The 21362-nt window shown below is 39.1% G+C and overlaps 1 protein-coding gene across 2 annotated transcripts in view; it reads left to right on the plus strand.

The window, feature by feature from the left end:
• The window catches only part of smc5 (structural maintenance of chromosomes 5), a 65484-nt gene that overhangs the window by 18935 nt on the left and 25187 nt on the right, over positions 1-21362 (plus strand). For both annotated transcript variants that reach the window (XR_006315499.2, XM_043716602.2), the window contains exons 8-15: positions 594-665; positions 3079-3334; positions 4732-4886; positions 5841-5954; positions 7125-7219; positions 7981-8113; positions 10865-11038; positions 17670-17839. Coding sequence is in view for 1 of the 2 variants with exons in the window: in XM_043716602.2 (XP_043572537.2) it covers positions 594-665; positions 3079-3334; positions 4732-4886; positions 5841-5954; positions 7125-7219; positions 7981-8113; positions 10865-11038; positions 17670-17839 (1169 nt within the window). In the remaining variant the exon portion in view is untranslated. The remainder of the gene's footprint in view (positions 1-593; positions 666-3078; positions 3335-4731; positions 4887-5840; positions 5955-7124; positions 7220-7980; positions 8114-10864; positions 11039-17669; positions 17840-21362) is intronic.

The following is a 21362-nucleotide window of genomic DNA, read 5'->3' on the forward strand; positions in this document are numbered from 1 at the left end:
CTTCTCCCTCACTTCCTAGAGACTGATAAATTTCAGGCTCTGATTGTTTAATTGAGATAAGTTATATTGGCAGGGGAATGATTTGCATGACTATGGGGAAATCACAGGGGAGTGGAATTAATTGGAATAACATTATCAAAGAGCCAACACAAGGAAAGAGGGTCAGACTGGATATACGGCATCATTTATGATTCCTTGCATGTCTGTGTCTGTGCTGCAGATTTTGCTTAATAACAATAGTTTTGACAATGTGGCAGGGTAACACCACGTTAGTGTAAGTATGGATTTGCCTTTTGCATTTAATGTTTTAGATGAACCTTGCATAAACAAAATTAGAGGATTCATATGGGGAAGGTTGCTTTCAGTCACGTGAAGCAAAGTGTGTAACTAATCGTAGGAGTGAGCATCCTGTGATTTCTTTATTTATGAGTGCAAAGATAACTCCTTTTATTGTCTTAATCTAATCAGTCATTTCCACTGTGATGTCCATCTACCCTCATTTGAATAACATCTGTATTGTATATAACATTTAAAGCCTGGGCTTTTCTGTATTAACATAACTCAGCGGAATGATTGCTTTTTTGTTGTTGTAGGGGTCTGAAATTAAGAAGATCACACAAGAATGCAAACAGAAGCAAGATTATTTGGAAAGGAAGGACAAAGAGGTTGGTAGGACTTCATCTGCAAATGTATTCGCGCTCTGTGAAATGGCCCTATGGGGAAACAGTACCTTTTTTGATGAAAACCAACAGTATCATGCATTAAGGCGAACTAGACAATGATATAGTACTGTTTGTGTTTTGTAATTATAATTTGAGAAGAATGACTTGCATGCACATCTTAGCATTGGCAACTTGTAACGCCAACCACCTTCACTACTGCTCTGGAATTTCTACTTATTGAATACTTTCATGTGTAGAGTGCTATGTTGGAATTAAAAAATAAGCTTATAGCCTAGTGTGATTAGATTAGATTAGATTAGATTAGATTAGATTAGATTAGATTACAGTGTGGAAACAGACCCTTCGGCCCAACAACTTATATTCCCTTAAGTGCAGAAGATTAAGAAATGACCTAACTAATCTGTTTAAAATAGTAAAAGTAGTTGTTAGGGTAAATAGATAAATTATTCCATCCAGGTTTGGGAAAATGGCCAGATGACAATAGACAATAGGTGCAGGAGTAGGCCATTCAGCCCTTCGAGCCTGCACCGCCATTCAATATAATCATGGCTGATCATTCCTAATCAGTATCCTGTTCCTGCCTTATCTCCATGACCCTTGATTCCACTATCTTTGAGAGCTCTATCCAACTCCTTCTTAAATGAATTCAGAGAGTGGGCCTCCACTGCCCCCTGTGGCAGAGCATTCCACACAGCCACCACTCTGGGTGAAGAGGTTTCTCCTCATCTCTGTCCTAAATGGTCTACCCCGTATTTTTAAGCTGTGTCCTCTGGTTTGGCACTCACTCATCAGTGGAAATATGTTTCCTACTGCCAGAGTGTCCAATCCTTTTCATAATCTTATACGCCTCAATCAGATCCCCTCTCATTCTTCGAAACTCAAGGGTATACAAGCCCAGTCGCTTCAGTCTTTCAGTGTACGGTAATCCTGCCATTCCAGGAATTGACGTTGTGAACCTACGCTGCACTCCCTCAATAGACAGAATGCCTTTTCTCAAATTTGGAGACCAGAACTGCACACAGTACTCCAGGTGTGGTCTCACCAGGGCCCTGTACAGCTACAGAAGCACCTCTTTGCTTCTATACTCAATTCCTCTTGTTATGAAGGCCAGCATGCTATTAGCCTCCTTCACTACCTGCTGTACCTGCATGTGTGCCTTCATTGACTGGTGTACAAGAACACCCAGATCTTTCTGTACTGCCCCTTTACATAAATTGATTCCATTGAGGTAGTAGTCTGCCTTCCTGTTCTTGCCACCAAAGTGGATAACCATACATTTATCCACATTAAACTGCATCTGCCCACTCACCTAACTTGTCCAGGTCACCCTGTAATCTCCTAACATCCTCATCACTTTTCACCCTGCCACCCAGCTTAGTATCATCAGCAAATTTGCTAATGTTATTGCTGATACCATCTTCTATATTATTAACATATATTGTAAAAAGCTGTGGTCCCAGCACGGATGCCTGCGGTACCCCACTGGTCACTGCCTGCCATTCCGAAATGGAGCCGTTTATCACTACCCTTTGTTTCCTATTAGCCAACCAATTTTCAATCCAATCTAGTACTTTGCCCCCAATACCATGCACCCTAATTTTACTCACTAACCTCCTGTGTGGGACTTTATCAAAAGCTTTCTGAAAGTCCAGGTACACTACATCTACTGGATTTCCCTCGTCCAACTTCATAGTTACATCCTCAAAAAATTCAAGAAGATTAGTCAAGCATGATTTCCCCTTCATAAATCCATGTTGACTCTGTCCTATCCTGTTACTACTATCCAGATGTGCAGTAATTTCATCCTTTATAATAGACTCCAGCATCTTTCCCACCACTGAGGTCTGACTAACTGGTCTATAATTACCTGCTTTCTCTCGCCCACCTTTCTTAAAAAGTGGTATAACATTAGCCACCCTCCAATCCTCAGGAACCGACCCCGAATCTATTGAACTCTGGAAAATAATCACCAACGCATCCAGATGCTTATTGTATTGCTGTTCGTTCCTCAGTCTTCTTGTCCATGCCACTATTACATGCCTATTGCACTCTCACTTAAAAAAGACATTCAAACGTGAGTGTTAGCATATGCTCACCACTCTGATGCCAAACTATAATTATCAACAGCAGTCTTGATATAATGTTTCTCTTTCCGTCTTGAGCCTTGTAATCTTTGTAGAACAAAAATACTGTGCAATAACATTTTCTCCTGGAAGCTGTATTCAAAAGTACTCGTAAAATGTGCTGTTGCCCATTTTTTTTATGACTATTACTTTTCGACAGTCTATAAACTGTTCAAATGTTGATATCATGTTTAAGATGAAGAGGATCTATTTCAGTTCTTTATTTTGCTTTGTATTTTGATATACTTAACTGAAGGATTTTTATCTTCAAGGTTGAAGAAGTTCAGCAACGTTTAAGAATGAAAAAAGATGAAGAAGTTGACCGCCAGAAAAGAATAAGTAACACCAAAAAAATGATAGAAGATTTGCAGAAAGAACTGAACACTACCAGGAATTATGACCATGTGCAACCAGAAATAGATCAAATCAGTAGTGCTCTCCGCAAGGTTCAACAGGATAAAGGCACTGTTGACAGTGAGAAAGTAGAACTGCGAAGAGAGAAGGAAAATCTGGAGAAAGAGAAGAAGAGTGAGTGTGTTCTAGAAAGATTGTTATTTCCAGTGTTTAAAGATCTATAATATGGATAGTTAAGGAAAGTACTGACACAGAAGCTGAAAGAGTTGGAGAACTTCAGTAGGTATAACAGCATCTGTACAGTGAATAACAGAATTACTGTTTCAAGTCTAGTGACCCTCAGAATTTTGTCATTTTTTAATGGCATCTGCAATTCTTTGTTTTTATTTGAAGGAAATATTGGCATCTGTCACTCTAGGATCAACGAAATAAACAAGTATCACAATAGCCAAGTTATTACTACTCGCGAAACTTTTCAGCAGAAGTTGTTCAATAGACCCAGAAAACTAAAATGTTTTTCTAATACTAACTAGTCAGAATTTAATTCAAGAAAGTTGAAGGGAGCTGTTATTTTCTACGAAATGATAAATGACATGGGTCAATTAGTCTGTTTTTTGCATTTCTCCAGACCAAAAAAAAAGTTGGCAATATGCAAATCATGTGAATTCTTACAGTGAAATAATGTATTGTAATATTTAATTCCAAAACCTTTTTAATCAGTAAATCATTGCAATAAAATTTCACAGTACTTAAATTAATTCTTAATAATAGAGGACAAAGTATTTGATGAAACGGGGGAAATTTGAGCATGAATGTAAAACTGCAGAGGACATAGAAACTGACCATAAAGGCTTTTATGAGTATGTTAACAGAAAAAGTTTAGTAAATACTGCCAAGAGATGGGGAAACCGTAACAGAGAACAAAGAAATGGCAGAGGAATTGAATATGTATTTTCTTGTTGTCTGGACAAAAGACCTCTTAGAAATGTTAGGGAACCAAAGGTCTACTGAGAGTGAATTGAAGGAAATCACTATTAGTAAGAAAATAGTGCAGGTGAATTAATGCGGTTAAAGGCTGACAAATCACCAGATTCTGATGATCTGCATTCAAGAATACTAAAGAAAGTGACTCTGGAAATATTGGCTGCATTGGTGGTCATCTTTTCAAAATTCTCTCTATTTTGGAATAGTTCCTAAAGATTGGGGGTGGTAAATGTGATCTCCATTAATTAGAAAAAAAGGGGGAGAAGTAAATCAGAATTACAAACCAGTTAGCCACAGCCAAAACATTGAACGTTTTCAAGAAGGAGTTAGATAGAGATCTTGGGGCTGAAGGAATCAAGGATATGGTGAGAAAGCAGGGACGGTCAGAGTTGGATAATCAGCCGTTCACATTGAATGGCGGAGCAAGGTCAAAAGATCAAATGGCCTGCTTCTGCTCCTGTTTACTGTGTTATCTATATTTGCATTTATGTTGTTCTACTTAGACAGTGGCAGCGTTTTATGTATACTTACTGTTAGTGGAAACATTTGGTGACCCATTGAGTAATGTACTACTAATTGAAACACAGAGATTATGGCTCATATCAAGAGACTCGAAGACATGATGCACATTAAAGAAGAAAGTCTTCGAAATTATTTCCGGGATACATACAATGCTGTCTTGTGGTTAAGACAGAATAGGAATCTATTCCGTGGGCACATCTATGAACCAATTATGCTTGAGGTAAAGTTCTCTTTTTAATTATCTATACGTGAATACTGGTAGCATTTATAATTAGAGAAAGTAATGTGTGTTTGATTTGTACTTGTATTTGGACTTTTGTGTGCTGATCGGTGTTTTCAGTGAAACAGCAGAACATGAAATAAAAGTAGGATGTAAAGTACAGTACAGTAAACAAAATCTATTTAAGTAGCATACTGCGGCAACCATTGTGCTGAATCCTGTTTAAGGATACCATTGAATCTGTATCTGCTATTCAGGAGATATGACATGCCAAATTCTTACCGGTCATTGGCAAAAAAAATTGATCAGTTTGCCTGTGGTTTTTTTTGCTAATCATCTTAAGCCTCAGCCGTGTGGTTGATTGATCAGTGGGAATATAGGAGTATGAGGAGGCTCGATGGAGCATAAAGATTAGCATGATTATTTGGAATGAATGGCTTGTATCTTGCACTGTAGTTCTAAGTAATTTTGTGATTATGAATGCAAATTTTATTTATTATACTAATCTTCATGACCTCTCCCCCACGTTACAATGCAGATAGAATGCAAGAAGAAACAGTAAAGTACCTGTTGCACAGTCTCCTACTCCAACTTAGTGCTACCTTCTCAAGGACAATGAGTTGGGCCGTACTTGCTAACCTAGCAAGCAGCATGTGTACCTCATGAATGTTTCAAAAAAACAAGAAAAATTATAAATTCTACTTCAAGAATGTTTAAAACTATTTGCTAACACCCAAATTATCTTCTTTCACTCATTCCAGCCTTGTTGGTGTTCTGGATTTTACTCGTCTTGAATTTGAGAATTTTTAACCATTCTGAATGAAAGATAATGATCTACTTCAATGCTGTTGGTTTCAAATCGAGAAATTGAAATTACAGGTTATGGTTGTGCCTTATTTTAGCTTGTTTTCCAGCAACATTTTAACAATTTTTACCTATTTAATTTTACTATAGCTTAATATGAAGGATTCAAGAAATGCCAAATACGTTGAAAATCATATTTCAATGAACGATATGAGGGCCTTTGTTTGTGTGAACATGGATGATATGGGTGCTTTCCTTTCTGAGGTCAGTATGAGCACAGATGTCCACAAGACTCTGCATTTTATTTGATCTTTTGCAAGCAAACCTCAAAGAGATTGCTAAAATATCTCCACAGCTAAAGTTAATTAAACGTGTGTGTGTCAATATTCTTCTGTTGTGTTCCCTGCCTACTGCCTTCACCTAGTTTCTCCTCATACCATCCTTTCTGTCCTCAGTTATTGAGGATCCTACACCACACATCAGGTCATTCCATTATGCTTTTGTTGACTTCCTATCCAATTCCTGACCAGGGCTCTGCCAATCTCTGTTCTGAAATAAATGAAATTGAAAATTTGGAAAGGTGTAATCTGTGCTGTCGTTAAACATGATCATACAAGGTCAAATTCCACCCAAAATATGTAGTCATCCAACTGTGAATTGATGCTAGTGAAATTGAGAGACTTTCTTACTTATGATGTTGCAATTACGCTGTTAATAATGTTTTAATTGTTTATAATGTCTTAAGTCAGAGAGAAAAAATGGTGTAGTTGTAATGTCATTGGACTAGTAACTGGCGATTAGAGTTTAAGTGCCATCAAAGCAGCTGGTGGAATTTAAATCAATTAATAAATCTGAAATTAAGTGCTAATCTAAAAATGCCCTTAGAACTGTTGTCAGTTGTTTTAAAAATCCGTCTGGTTTACTGCTATCCTGTAGGAAAGGCAATCTGCACAGTGCTATTAAGTCGGAAGTTTCAGGACTTAGATCCAGCAGCTGTAAGAGGAAAAGCATCTTTGTTCCAAGTAAGAAAGGTGGTTGGTGTACCTATTTCTGACTTTCAAGGGCATTTAGGAATGGACAATAAATGATGGCTTTTCCAGTGACAGCTGCATCCCATGAATGATTTCTTTTTAAAATATCTGCTCAGATACTTATTTCACAGACTCTAATGTGCAATTTCATGTTACTACTGTTATTACTAGACTTACTGATCTTCAGTGAGAGGATGTGTTGATGTCAGCACTAACTTAGTTTGGGACAGACATCCATGATTTACCTATTTAGTGGTGTGTGCATGTATGTATGTTAGGAAAAAAGAGGATTAACAAACACTAAGAAGATTGTGCAAGAGGCAGGAGTTGAGAAAATGTGAACATTCATAATCTGATACAATATTGCCTAATAGGTTGGTTGACAGAAATCTTGCACTTGCAGATTCGTGATAAACAGAGGCTAAAAGTAAATGCAGTGTGTGCACCTTCCGTCTCAGCTGCAGGGAGGCCACCCACGAGACCCATTCAAGAACTTCAGTAAGTAGTTTAAATTTAATTTTGAAATAAATTTGACAGGATTAAACTTGTGAAATAATAACAAAGCTTTATATAAGGTTAAAATTGTATTTACTGATTTTATAAGTTAACAATGTTGTCCTCAACATGTAACGGAAATAAAACCTCATGTAAGTAGAACTATCGGCATATAAAATTTGCATTTTATTTTTAGCTGGTTATGCTTGACGAGCTTTAGAAGAGGCTCGAGGGACTTTCTCTAATCATTTATGCCTCCTGCCCTGAATAATTGATGACTCATCTGTAGATATCTATAATTCTGTTAATTGATTTGCAGTTTTCCAACTCTAAGAACAATTTGCATAAACAATTTGTTATTATAATTAAAACTGCTATATCCCTATATTTATCCCATTTAATATTTTAACAGGTCTAGTTAGTCTTTTGCATGTAATCTTGCAATTTAACAATTGGATGAACATTATTTACATAATTTTACGTGTCATGAAGCATTTCACTCTCTATTTTTACTATATTTCAATAAATCAGTACAATTTTAGATTGAACCGAATCTAATTTACTTTGTTTTACTTTCCTTTTTTCTTTTGTTCATTCGTTTTTGGAATGCTTGAGCTAATGGTAAAAAGTAAATATGATACTGTTAACAGGGCACCAATTGCAAAAACTTTTGTAACATAAGCATCTGTGCACTTTAAACAATCAAATTTGGTTACTCTTTCAGAATCTTTTGAACTTATTGCTTCCATTTTTGTTTCAAATAGAATGTATGGCTTTGTATCCTACTTGAGAGAGCTGATAGATGCACCAGAACCTGTAATGAGTTATCTATGTGAGCAGTACAAGGTGTATGACGTTCCAATAGGGACTGCAAGAACCAAAATGTTGATTGAAAAGGTATGTGCTCTGAAAAAGAGTCCTATTTGACTCAGTGTTAACTGTGCTTCTCTCTCTCTCTCTTCTCTTCCCCCCCCCCCTCCCCCAAATACTGCTACACTTCTGAGTTTCTCCAGTGCATCCTATGCTTATTTTAGATTTCCAGCATCATAGGTACTTTTCTTCTATCATAAGGTGTTTTAAGCTGGAGATCTGGACAGCCAGGCCCGAAGGGAGAGTTGAGATATGATGAGCAAGGTCTGAGTGGCAGGGATCAAGGACAGATGAGTAAGGCACATGAGCAGGGACATGGGATCTAAGAGTCAGTGAGGACAGGGACAGCAGGAAAGAGACCATGCTTGGTGGGTTTGGGAGCACTGGGCAAGAAGTTATTTGAGATTGCAAAGCATCAGAACAGGAAGTCTGGAAAAAGATATTAATGTGAAACTGGCAAAATCTATAATTGAACTGATACTACTTTATTAACTGAGTTAAAGTTTAGGGTTAAAGGGAAACTTTTTAAACTAAATTAATAAAGTAGTATAAAGTTAATTTTTTTACCAGTATTAGTTTCACTTTGTCACTTTATAGGTGTCCTGTTTTGTGGCTTGCTGCTCAAATAATTTCCTCACCCTGCAAGGATTTCAGCCCTCATTCTCTGTCTCTGACCTCACCATCTGGTAGAACCCATGCCTCTGCCCTGCCACCAATGAATTGATGTGGTTTAATTGGATATAATTGCCCAGTTCAGAATTAGTCCCCTTCTTGAATATTCAGTCACCTGCAAACATAGGGAGTAGATTGCAAGAGAGCTATTAAATGTTCAAAGGGGCCTTAATTACCTTAGCTTCTATTTCCTAAGTGTTATAACATGAATGCAAAAGCTAAATCTACAGACACTGGAAATCTGAAATAAAAATAACATGTTGTAAATACTTAGTATGTCTGGCAGCCTCTGCAGAGTTAGTGCTCTAATTCCATTATGTTTCATTAAAACTGGGTAAAGTTTGAGACCTAACAGCCTTTTACACAACAACAGACAATGAAAGCCAGTAGGAGGAAAAGAATAAATGGGAAGAGCTGTGGGGTTGGAAGGTAGTAGAAAATAAACAACAACTCGGACAGTAATGCGAAACAAGAGATGGCAATGCAACAAGTAAAGAAACAACTGATGGATCCAGAGGAAGTGTAAGCGGTAATAGTGGAGTCATCACAGACAATGTTAATTGTGTGTTCATAACAATAAGTACTGTCTGCATTAGGAGCTCAATGTGGTACAAGACCTTTTAGTCTCGCTGGGATTTGTTCTGCATCTAATTTATCATTTACTACTAAAACATAAGCAAGATGTTTTCACATATCCCCTGTGAGAAATAAAACTGCTGTCACAGATGGATGACTGGCTCTATAATGGAGAGGAACAGTGAACTTCTCCATGGTATCCTAACTGATAATTATCCCTCAATCAGCATCACTAAAAGTAAATTTGTTTATTATCATGTTGCTGCCTATGGCATCTTGCTGTGCTGAAATTGGCTGCTGTATTTATAACATGGACTTCACTTCAAAAGCACCTCATTAGTTGTAAAGTGTTTTGAGACATCCAGTTGTTGAGGAAGACACTACATAAATGCACATATTTTCTTCTTCTGTGTTTGCCTGCCTTCCTTTCAAATGCATCTTCACAATTTAACTCAGCAACTCCTTGGAATAGTGAGTTCCATATCCTCCCCATTCTCCATGTAAACCTGTTGCTTCATAATATCCTGTCGGCTTTATTATTGACTGTTGTGTCTTTATGACCCTCCAATTTTGGTATTCAAAGTTTATGCGAAGATTTGTAGCTCGGGTGCTCGTTGTTGTGGTTCTGTTCGCCGAGCTGGGAATTTGTGTTTCGTCCCCTGTCTAGGTGACATCCTCAGTGCTTGGGAGCCTCCTGTGAAGCGAGTCTGTGATGTTTCCTCCGGCATTTATAGTGGTTTGTCTCTGTCGCTTCCGGTTGTCAGTTCCAGCTGTCCGCTGCAGTGGCCGGTATATTGGGTCTAGGTCGATGTGCTTATTGATTGAATCTGGGGATGAGTACCATGCCTCTAGGAATTCCCTGGCTGTTCTCTGTTTGGCTTGTCCTATAATAGTAGTGTTGTCCCAGTCAAACTCATCTGAGTGTGTGGCTACTAAGGATAGCTGGTCATGTCGTTTCGTGGCTAGTTGGTGTTCATGGATGCGGATCGTTAGCTGTCTTCCTATTTGTCCTATGTAGTGTTTTGTGCAGTCCTTGCATGGGATTTTGTACACTACATTGGTTTTGGTATTCTCCTCAAATAGAAACACCTTCCACAGCAATGTATTGATAGTTAGAATTCCACTGATCTGCTGATAGACTGAGTGATCGCACTGTGATAGGTTATCTATATTCACAAGAAGTAAATTGGAGGTGTGAAAGTGGCTTTTAGTTTTCGCAGCAAATTGATTTTAGGAAATGTCTATTTAGCTTTTGACCCTAACAAATCTACAGTAATTAAGTAATTTACTGTTGGGATATTGTCTTGAATTGTCAATTCTCATTGCACCATTTTGGTAAGCCTTTTACAGGTTTTATGCATGCTTTTTAAAACATATTTCAAAGTTTAAGAAGAGGATACTGATGAAAATTTACTCTCAGCAACATTTTTGTAACTTTATTGAAAACAGAACATTGCTGTAATAGAGTATAAATCTTCAAGGTGAAAGTGGAGCGGTCTGTACCCAAGCAATGTGTTTTGTTTTTTGTAGGTAATAAGCGAAACACAGCTGCGTCAGATCTATACAGGAGAAGAACGATACACTGTAAAGAAATCAATTTACTCAAATAAAATAATTTCAAGCAACACACAGCTAAAGGATGCTAAGTTTCTCACTATACAGGTGGATGCAGATGAAAGACGACGCTTGGAGGATCTATCAAGGGTAAAGATTTTATATAAAATATTAGCTTTTGGTGCATGCGTAAAAAGAGAAAAATAATTATTGCTTTGTGGTCAAGAGATTGCAGGTCCCTTATACTGAATAGTTCATCCACTTAACTTCCATTGTTAGTCTTTTGACAAATTGGCGGGATGTTAAACATGAAAGACTTTAGCTTGCCTATGGAGTATGGAACTATGAATCATAGTCTCAGGGGTCAGCCATTTAGGACTGAACAATATATATCTTCACTCAGTCCCTTTGGGATTTGCAAGCTCAGCTACCATGTATTTTCATGACTGAAATCAGTACATTTTGAGCATGAAGGAAGTATAGGAATTGGGTAAGTAGTGTGGCAGTGGAGTTAACAAAAGTCTGTCCATGACCTTATTATTGAAAGGTAGAGCAGATTTGATGCATTGTATTGACTATTGCTATTTAATTGATAAGCCCGAATGTTTTCTGAGTTAGTTGATATCTCATGTAAGTATGCCGACTTCTCACCCTTCCATTTGCAAAGTTTCTTATTGTAACTTCTAGAGGAACCGGGCAACTTCAAGCAGTACAATTTGGATTTATTCATTCGATTGCAGATACAGTTTGATTTGTGTTTTAACAGCGAGTGTTGTTAACTCATCATTGTTTCTGCAATAAAATCTAGTATATGTTTTTAGGATTTGTATTTCAGAGGTTGTTTCAGACAATAACTGCATTTGGAGAAATGCCAGGCGTGGTGTTTCCAGACTGTGGAAAATTAGAGTATTGTTGAGAAACTTGTGCAGTGCATTATTACAGGAAGTGTCAGGTGACTGAATGAAATCAAAACGCTATTCCTGGCCACCCTACCATTGAAAGGGTATTATTAAACTAAAGAGTGCAGAAAATATTTAATAGGATCCGACATGGATTGGAAGGTTTGAGCTGGAAGGAGAGCTTGATAGGCTGGGACTTTTTTTCCTTGGAGTGCAGGAGACTGAGGGGTGACCTTACAGGGATCTATAAAATCATGAGAGCTATGAGTAAGGTAGATAGCCAACAACCTTTCCCTTATGGTAGGGGAATCTAAAACTAGAGGGCATAGGTTTAAGATGAGAGGGAAGAAATACAAAAGGGTCCAGAGAGGCAACCTTTTTCACACAAGAGGGTGGTGAGTGACTGGAACAGGTTGCCAGAGGTTATGGTGAAAGCAAGTGTAATTTCATCATTTAAGAAACAGTTAGTCAGGTACGTGGAAAGGACAGAGATGGAGGGATATGGACCAAATGCAGGCAAATGGGACTAGTTTAAATTGTGAAGATCAGGCGGCATGGGTGAGTTGGGCTGAAGGCCCTGTTTCCATGCTGTAGACCTCTATGACTCAGTCACTACTAACAGATTCTTTATTTTGGCTATTGATACAAGACAATTGTATCTGAATGTTTTCAGGAGGTTGTGCCTTAATGGGATCCATCAATACACATCAGAAATAGCTAGAAGTGTTCATGTCTTGTGAATTTTTACAATACCTTAAGTTTTCTGGTCTTTTACATTGCATCAGTAATTTAAAAATTAATCTGAATTTAAAAAGGCATTTCCTTTCAGCTGAACACCTTTTGGATAAAAATACACTTCACCTGTCTCTCAGGGTCACAGAAGGATACTTGGTTTAAACAGTTGATGAGCTATGCAGAGCATTACTTCTCAGGGCCAATGAGGCTGGGTCTAAGAAATCTGAACACATGAAACAGATTTTGGGACACTATCTTTGCATTCTTGGGTGATTAGAGTGCGGTTGATGCATGAGCAAGGTGGATTCCTGACCCCTTCACTGTCTCTTGGGTACATGTTTCAGCATCACGGCTCAAAGTTTTCAAACCCTTGGTGTTCGTTCATTTTTCTCCCCCCTTAAGTGAGCGTTAGTTGTATCGTGTCTCTATGCATCTCCTTTCACACTGGTCTGATTCAGTGATTTATTTTACCTTGCATGATTGACTTTATTGCAGGTAAGAAGGGCCATTTAGCTTTGTCAAAAATACAGTAAAGGTTAAAGCTGGGTTTGGGAAAGGAGTGGTGTTCAATATGGAATTTGAAACCAGCTGTCAGATTTCGCACTTATTCTTGTAAAACAATCATGTTCAAACTGTATTCCACTTCGTCCAAAACTCTACTGCCTGTATTTTAACCCACACCATGTCCTCCTTATCCATCATTCCTCCCCCCATTGATTTACTGTCTTTCTGGTCTCCACTTTAGTCATGATTCTAGTCTTCATGCTTAAATCATTTTATGCTCTGTGCCCACTTCCCTATCCATATTTCTGTTCTTCCCCAACATCTAGGTTAGGAGTGAAGGAAACCAGAGGTGGAGAAATGCAGGCTAGTTGGTGGGTTGTAGAGCAAGAAAATGTTGCAGAGATTGTCATGGCAAACTTAGGACAAGTTTGGTATTGGGGGAGTAGGATAAATCATACAGTCAGAGATGTACAGCACGGAAAGAGACCCTTCAGTCCAACTTGTCCATGCCAATCAGATATCCCAACCTAATCTAGTCCCATTTGCCAGCACTTGGCCCATATCCCTCTAAACACTTCCAATTCATGTACCCATCCAGATGCCTTTTAACTGCTGCAGTTGTACCAGCCTCCACCACTTCCTCTGGTAGCTCATTCCATATATGTACCACACTGTGTGAAAATATTTCCCCTTAGGTCCCTTTTATATTTTTTTCTTCTTTCACCCTAAACCTATGCCCTCTAGTTCTGGACTCCCCACTTCAGGAAAAAGACTTTGTCTATTTACCATATGCATGCCCCTCTTGATTTTATAAACCCCTATCAGGTCACCCCTCAGCCTCTAACGCTCCAGAGGAAACAGCCACAGCCTATTCAGCCTCTCCAACCTTGCAACAATCTTTTCTGGTTTCATAATGGGAAGGAGACCAGAATTGCATGCAATATTCCAAAAGTGGCCTAACCAACGTCCAGAACAGGTGCAACATGACCTCTGACCAATAAAGGAAAGCATACCAATTGCCTCCTTCACTATCCTATCTACCTGTGACTCTACTTTCAAGGAGCTATGAACCTGCACTCCAAGGTCTCTTTGTTCAGCAACACTCCCTAGGATCTTAACATTAAGTGCATAAGTCCTGCTAAGATTTGCTTTCCCAAAATGCAGCACCTCACATTTATCTAAACTAAACACCATCTGCCACTCCACAGCCCATTGGCCCATCTGATCAAGATCCAGCTGTACTCTGTGATAACCTCCTTCGCTGTCCACTGCACCTCCAGTTTTGGTGTCATTTGCAGATTTACTAACTATACCTCCTATGTTCATATCCAAATCATTTATATAAATGATGAAAAGTAGTGGACCCAACACCGATCCTTGTGGCACTCCACTGGTCACAGGCCTCCAGTCTGAAAAAACCCTCCGCCACCCTCTGTCTTCTACCTTTGAGCCAGTTCTGTATCCAAATGAATAGTTCTTCCTATATTCCTTGTTAATCAGTCTCCCATGGGGAACCTTGTCGAACGCCTTACTGAAGTCAATATAGATCACGTCCGCTGCTCTGCCCTCATCAATCCTCTTTGTTACTTCAAAAAACCCAATCGCGTTTGTGAGACATGATTTCCTATGCACAAAGCTATTTTGACTGTCCCCAACCAGTCCTTGCCTTTCCAAATACGTGTAAATCCTATCCCTCAGGGTTAGCACTGCTGCCTCATAGCAACAGGGTCGCAAGTTCGATTTCAGCCTCGGTTGACTGTCTGTGTGGAGTTTACACATTCTCCCCTGTGTCTGCGTGGGTTTCCTCCGGGTGCTCTGGTTTCCTCCCATAGTCCAAAGATGTGCAGGCCAGCTGAATTGGCCAAGCTAAATTGCCATAGTGTTCGACGCATTAGTCAAAGGGAAATAGGTCTGGGTGCGTTACTCATCGGAGGGTCGGTGTGGACTTGTTGGGCCGAAGGGCCGGTTTCCACACTGTAGGTAATCTAATCTAATCTAAACTTGCCCGCCACCGACGTCAGGCTCACCGGTCTGTAGTTTCCTGGCTTGTTCTTACCACCATTTCTTAAATAATGGTACCATGTTAGCCAACCTCCAGTCTTGCACTTCATCTGTGACTATCAATGATACAAATATCTCAGCAAGGGGCCCAGCAATCACTCCCCTAGCTTCCCACAGACCGGGTCCTGGGGATTTATCCACTTTTATGCGTTTCGAGACATCCAGCACTTCCTCCTCTGTAATTTGGATATTTTTCAAGATGTCACCACCTATTTCCCTACATTCATATCTTCCATGTCCTTCTCCACAGTTAATACTGATGCAAAACACTCGTTTAGTATCTCCCCCCATCTGCGGCTCCACACAAAGACTGCCTTGCTGATCTTAGAGGGGCCATCTTCGCTCCCTAGTTACCCTTTTGTCTTTAATGTATTTGTAAAATCCCTTTGGATTCTCCTTAATCCTATTTGCCAAAGCTATCTCATGTCCCCTTTTATTAAGTATACTTGCATTTACACTCTTCTAAGGGGTCACTCTATCTCTCCTATCTATACCTGACATATGCATTCTTCTTTTTCTTAACCAAACCCACAATTTCTCTCATCGTTCAGCATACCCTACGCTTACCAGCCTTTCCTTTCACCCTAACAGGAATATACTGTCTCTGGACTCTCATTATCTCATTTCTGAAGGCTTCCCATTTTCTAGCCGTCCCCTTCTCTGTGATCACTGCACCCAATCAGCCTTTGAAAGTTCTTGCCAATACCGTCAAAATTAGCCTTCCTCCAATTTAGAATTTAAATAGTTAGATCTGGTCTATCCTTTTACATCACTATTTTAAAACAAATAGAACTATGGTTGCTGGCCCCAAAGTGCTCTCCCACTGACACCTTGGTCACCTTCCCAGCCTTATTTCCCAAGGGTAGGTCAGGTTTTGCAGCTTCTGTAGTAGGTACATCCACATACTGAATCAGAAAAGTTTCTTAGACACACTTAATAAATTCCTCTCCAAATCTTAACACTGTGACAGTCCCAGCCTACGTTTGGAAAGTTGAAATTCCCTACCATAACCTCCCTATTATTCTTACACATAACTGAAATCTCCTTACAAATTTGTTTCTCAATTTCCCTCTGACTATTAGGGGGTCCATAAATACAATCCCAGTAAGGTGATCATGCCTGTCTTATTTTAGCTTGTCCCATGATGAACACAGTCAGCTGATTCCTCAGCAACAAACCCAAACAAGCAGACAAAATGTGCCCATAAACCCGAGCCACTCTTCCCTACATCAAAGACATCTCAGAAATGACTGCCAGACATCTCTGACCTCTTGGCATTATGGTAGCCCACAAACCCACCAATACACTAAAACAGCAACTAATGAACTTTAACGACCCTATACAGAAAACAAGCAAAACTCTAGTCATTTACAAGGTACCTTACAAGAACTGTAACAAACACTACATTGGACAAACAGGCAGAAAACTAGCCACCAGGAAACATGAACACCAACTGGCCACAAAAACCCCTGACCCACTCTCCCTAGTATCCTTACATACAGATGACGAAGAACACCATTTCAACTGGGACAACGCATCCATCCTAAGGCAAGCCAAGCAGAGATACGTACGAGAATTCTTAGAACTGTGGCATTCTAACTGGAACTCTTATCAACAAACACATTGACTTAGACCCCATTTACCACCCTTTGAGAAAAAGAACAGGAAATGACATCACCAACCCAAGGAAACCTAAACACATAAATAGAAAGCTCACCAAGAGCTTACTGATGATGTTACCTAGTATGGTGATGAAACATCTGAAAACAAACCTTCCAGCTCAGCGAGCAAACTTGCATCCAAAATGTGGGTGCCAAGAAATGACAATTTTAATTATATCTGTGTTATCTAACAAGATTTTTTACAACAAGGTGTTCTACAAAAACTTTGGCTCTTTTTGTTAACATTAATTATGAGGATGGTTACACTGGTGAATTCAGTTGTTTGAGTTCATAATCTGAGACCATCTGTAAAAACAATCAATCCTGAAATATTTTGTGTGATGGGGCAAAGGTGGCATCGTGTCACACCCAAAGGCTCAGATTTCAATCCATTTTACTGGCCCAATAAAAGTAAAATACAGCAATTGCTGCAAATCTGAAACAAGCAGAGAATGCTGGAGAAACTCGGCAAGTCTCTCTCCAACTGTAGAGAGAGAAAAACAAAATTAGCATGTTGAGACTGTTGTGACTTCAGAACTGAATTATCACATCAGATTTGAAACATTTACTCTATTTCTGTCTCCACAGAGTGCCAGATCTGCTGAGTTTCTCCAACATTGTGTTTTAGTTATTGACCAAATAGTTATTGACCATGTATGTGTGATCACTTAAAGCTTTTCCTCATCCTTTATCTTGAGTATAATTTACTGAAGACCTTGTATTTTGTGAACCAGTTATGTGGTGAGGGTAACTGCAAAAAAGCTACCGTCTAATGGTACAGGCATTTCTTTTCCTCCAGTTGGATACTTGCCTTTTAATTTGAATGAGAAGGTTGAATACAGTCAAAGAGTGAGGAATCAATGGTGGTTGCTTACATAAAACTGCAGAGTATAATGACTCCCTCTTCTGTTTCATCCACAGGACATAACCTCCAATTTGAATGCAGTAGAATCACGCATTACTGAATTTTCTGAGAAACAGAGACTTCTCGAGCGCAAAGATAATGAACTGAGAACAAAGAAGAAAGAACTGTTGGAGATGAAGAGCAGGCGAAGACAATTGGAACAAAAGATCAGCACAAAAAATGATAGGTATGGGCTCTGCATTATACTATTTGCAGAACATTTGCTTAACCTATATCCACCCACTAATCTCTGTGTACTCAAGATATTAATGATGTCCATTCATGTGTGATACAAAGAAGATGGAGATTGTACACTGCTTGAAATATTTAAAAAAACTGCTTACTATTATGAGCTGCCAAGTTCATTTACACAGGAAATTGGTGAAACCACATTTCAAGTACTGTTTTGACCTCCTTATTTAAGAAGCTAGTAAATGTGCTGGAAGACAGTTCAAAGGAGGTTCAGTAAATTGATACGCAGAGGACTGGGTTGTCTTACAAGAATAGGTTAGATGGGCAGGCTTATTTCCATGGCATTTAGAAAAGCAACGGGCAGCTTGATTAAAGTTCATATGATCCTGAATGGCTGACTTAATAAGATGAACATGAAAGGATATTTCCTCTTGTGGGTCAACTGGAGGAATTGCCTAAAAGTTAGGGTGACCCCTTTTAGGATAGAGATGAGAATTTTTTTTCTCAGCATTGAATGACGTTGGAACACACTGCCTGAGAAGATAGTGGAGGGAACGTCATTGAATATTTTTTAAGGTAAAGGTGTTTTAAAAAATTCTCAAGGTCAGGTTCGTAGGAGAGTAGTCTGACACAGAACAAACGACCAAGAGGCGAGACTGCTAGAATATGGGCATTTTATTCCCCGCAGTGTCGCACAACGGGTCTGGTTTATGCTCACTCTACATGTTACAAAAACTGGGAGCCGTCAGTTCTTGTAGAGCGGTTGCCAACAACCCACGCTCGGCGGTTAAACGTAACCCCGGAGCAGACTCACCGAACTGGAGACTTTTCCAGCTTTTTATTCTTTTCCAGATATAAACATTCATGTGAACAGCAGAGCAAGGCTAAAAAACACATTCCATTCTGGTTACATACAGATAAGAAGATTCACACGGGACTAAGCAACACCTCCATTCCGGTTAGATTCACACATGTATTGGGACATAATTTTTAACCGTTTCACCACATTCCACTGCTTGGAATTTTACACCACATTCCACTGCTTGGCCCAATACATGTGTTACATTATGCAATTCGTTTCAGTTAATTTCAGTTCAGTCAATTCAGTGTAGTTCAATTCAGCTCAGTTCAGGTCTGTTCAGTTCAATTCAATTGTGTTCAATTCAGTTCCGTCCATTTCAATTCAATTTAGCTCAGTTCCATTTTGTTCCGTTCAATTTGATTCACTTCAGTTCCACTCAGTTCAGTTCAGTTCAATCCCATTCAATTCTGTTAACTCCGCTTCAGCCTTTTGGACATGCCCACATCCTCCGCTGTACCCCAGGCAAGGGGTTCTTCGGCAGGACTGGGATCCTTTCTCAAACAAACTGCCACGTACATGCCCACATCCATGCCATCCCGGGACGGTCGGGACCTCCACAGTTTGTTCTTCTGGTTTCTTAGTCGTTTTCCAAAACATTGTTCTGTATCAAAATCTCTCCTCAATTGCGATTGACCCTGCTCGACTACGCCAAATGTTTTAAAAAATTCTCAAGGTCAGGTTCGTAGGAGAGTAGTCTGACACAGAACAAACGACCAAGAGGCGAGACTGCTAGAATATGGGCATTTTATTCCCCGCAGTGTCGCACAACGGGTCTGGTTTATGCTCACTCTACATGTTACAAAAACTGGGAGCCGTCAGTTCTTGTAGAGCGGTTGCCAACAACCCACGCTCGGCGGTTAAACGTAACCCCGGAGCAGACTCACCGAACTGGAGACTTTTCCAGCTTTTTATTCTTTTCCAGATATAAACATTCATGTGAACAGCAGAGCAAGGCTAAAAAACACATTCCATTCTGGTTACATACAGATAAGAAGATTCACACGGGACTAAGCAACACCTCCATTCCGGTTAGATTCACACATGTATTGGGACATAATTTTTAACCGTTTCACCACATTCCACTGCTTGGAATTTTACACCACAAAAGGTAGTTAGATTCTTGATAGGGAGGAGAATCACAAGTTATTAATGGTAGTTGGAAATGGTGAATATGAAACAGATCAGCTGTAATCTTACTGAATAACATAGCAGGTTCAAGGGACCAAATGACCTACTTCTAATCCATATGTTCGAGCAAATTTACTTATGTGGACACACGTTTATGGTGGCCTTGCCTATGAGAATAAAATTTTATTACCATGGTGTGATTTAATTAAAGATTAGTGGCAGGGCAATATAAGCTTGTACAATGTGAGATTTGCATGTTTTTTTGTGAATAAAGATCAAGCAGTAACATTTTATTGAGCAATTTAGTGAGAAGTGTTCTTTCACTTTTCACATGTAGAATAATGTATCCCATTTCGAGAGAATAGTTTTTGTATCAGGATTAGACAGGTTAGCATTGAACATTCCTGAATTTCGCAGTCCACTTGGCTGCTTAAAATTATTGTGAATATTTCTTTATTGTATCGTAGAATTGCTGACATTAATGCAATTATGTGATTGCTGCAATTTCAAATCAAAAAAATTTGTTAAAATTCTGGAGTCTATTTTCATTGTGACCATGTAAATTGTGTTTTATATTTATTTGTCACAGTGGGTAGGTGATATTGCTATTTTTATCATTTTGGTCTGTTAATCTCTGATGTGAGACTGCCTCCAAACATACTTCAAAAATTTGTGTACCTATCTCAAATTTTCCAAACATTGTGCAAAGTAAACTTTCAATTGTGCAACGTACTTCAAAATAAATCTTGAATTTTATAAACTGTGGCGCAGAGTTTTTAAAAATTTGTTCATGGGGGATGGGTATTGCTGGCTAGCTCAGCATTTATTGCTCTTGAGAAAATGCTGGTGAGCCCACTTTTTCTATTTTAATTTACCATATTGTTTTTGCTGGCTTCATTAGCCAAATATTGCTTGCTCTTCTTGCATTCTGCAGATTGGTGATGTGCTGGGAACTACCTTACAGCTGAAATTTTATTCTGTTTATTTAGTGAATCGAGTCTAGGTTCAGCTTCATTATCTTTTGGACCCTTTGGAAAGAGGACTTTTGCACCTTTTGGATTTAAAGATAACTGAGGCAGTGATGATATACGAATTAAAACATATTCTAAACTTTGTTTAATACTTCTGCATGAACTTTTAATTTTCTAATAACTTGTCAAATATGAACCTGAAGGAGATTAGCGATGAATGTCATTGGGATAGGAGAATGTTGGTCAGCAACTTTAATCACGGTGGGTTACAAATTGTTATTTTAGTCGTCTCTGCATAGTGCATGACTATTCTATAATTATTCCCACTTCCTACAAACCTAGAGGGGTAGCTGTGATCACCTGCATGGATCGCAGCTATGTTTGCCTCTTTGTAGGTACCATCCCCCACCTTTTCCTCCGCTACATTGATGACTATCAGCTCTACCTTGTGCTCCCATGAGGAGGTTGAATATTCATCAATTTCACCAATACCATCCACCCTGACCTCAGGTTAATGTGGATCAGCTCTGACACCTCCATCCCCTTCCTGGACCTCT

This window comes from Chiloscyllium plagiosum, unplaced genomic scaffold (genome assembly GCF_037043375.1).
Source record: "Chiloscyllium plagiosum isolate Xiang-an unplaced genomic scaffold, Cpla_swu_hap1 HiC_scaffold_2, whole genome shotgun sequence".
Lineage (NCBI taxonomy): Eukaryota > Metazoa > Chordata > Chondrichthyes > Orectolobiformes > Hemiscylliidae > Chiloscyllium > Chiloscyllium plagiosum.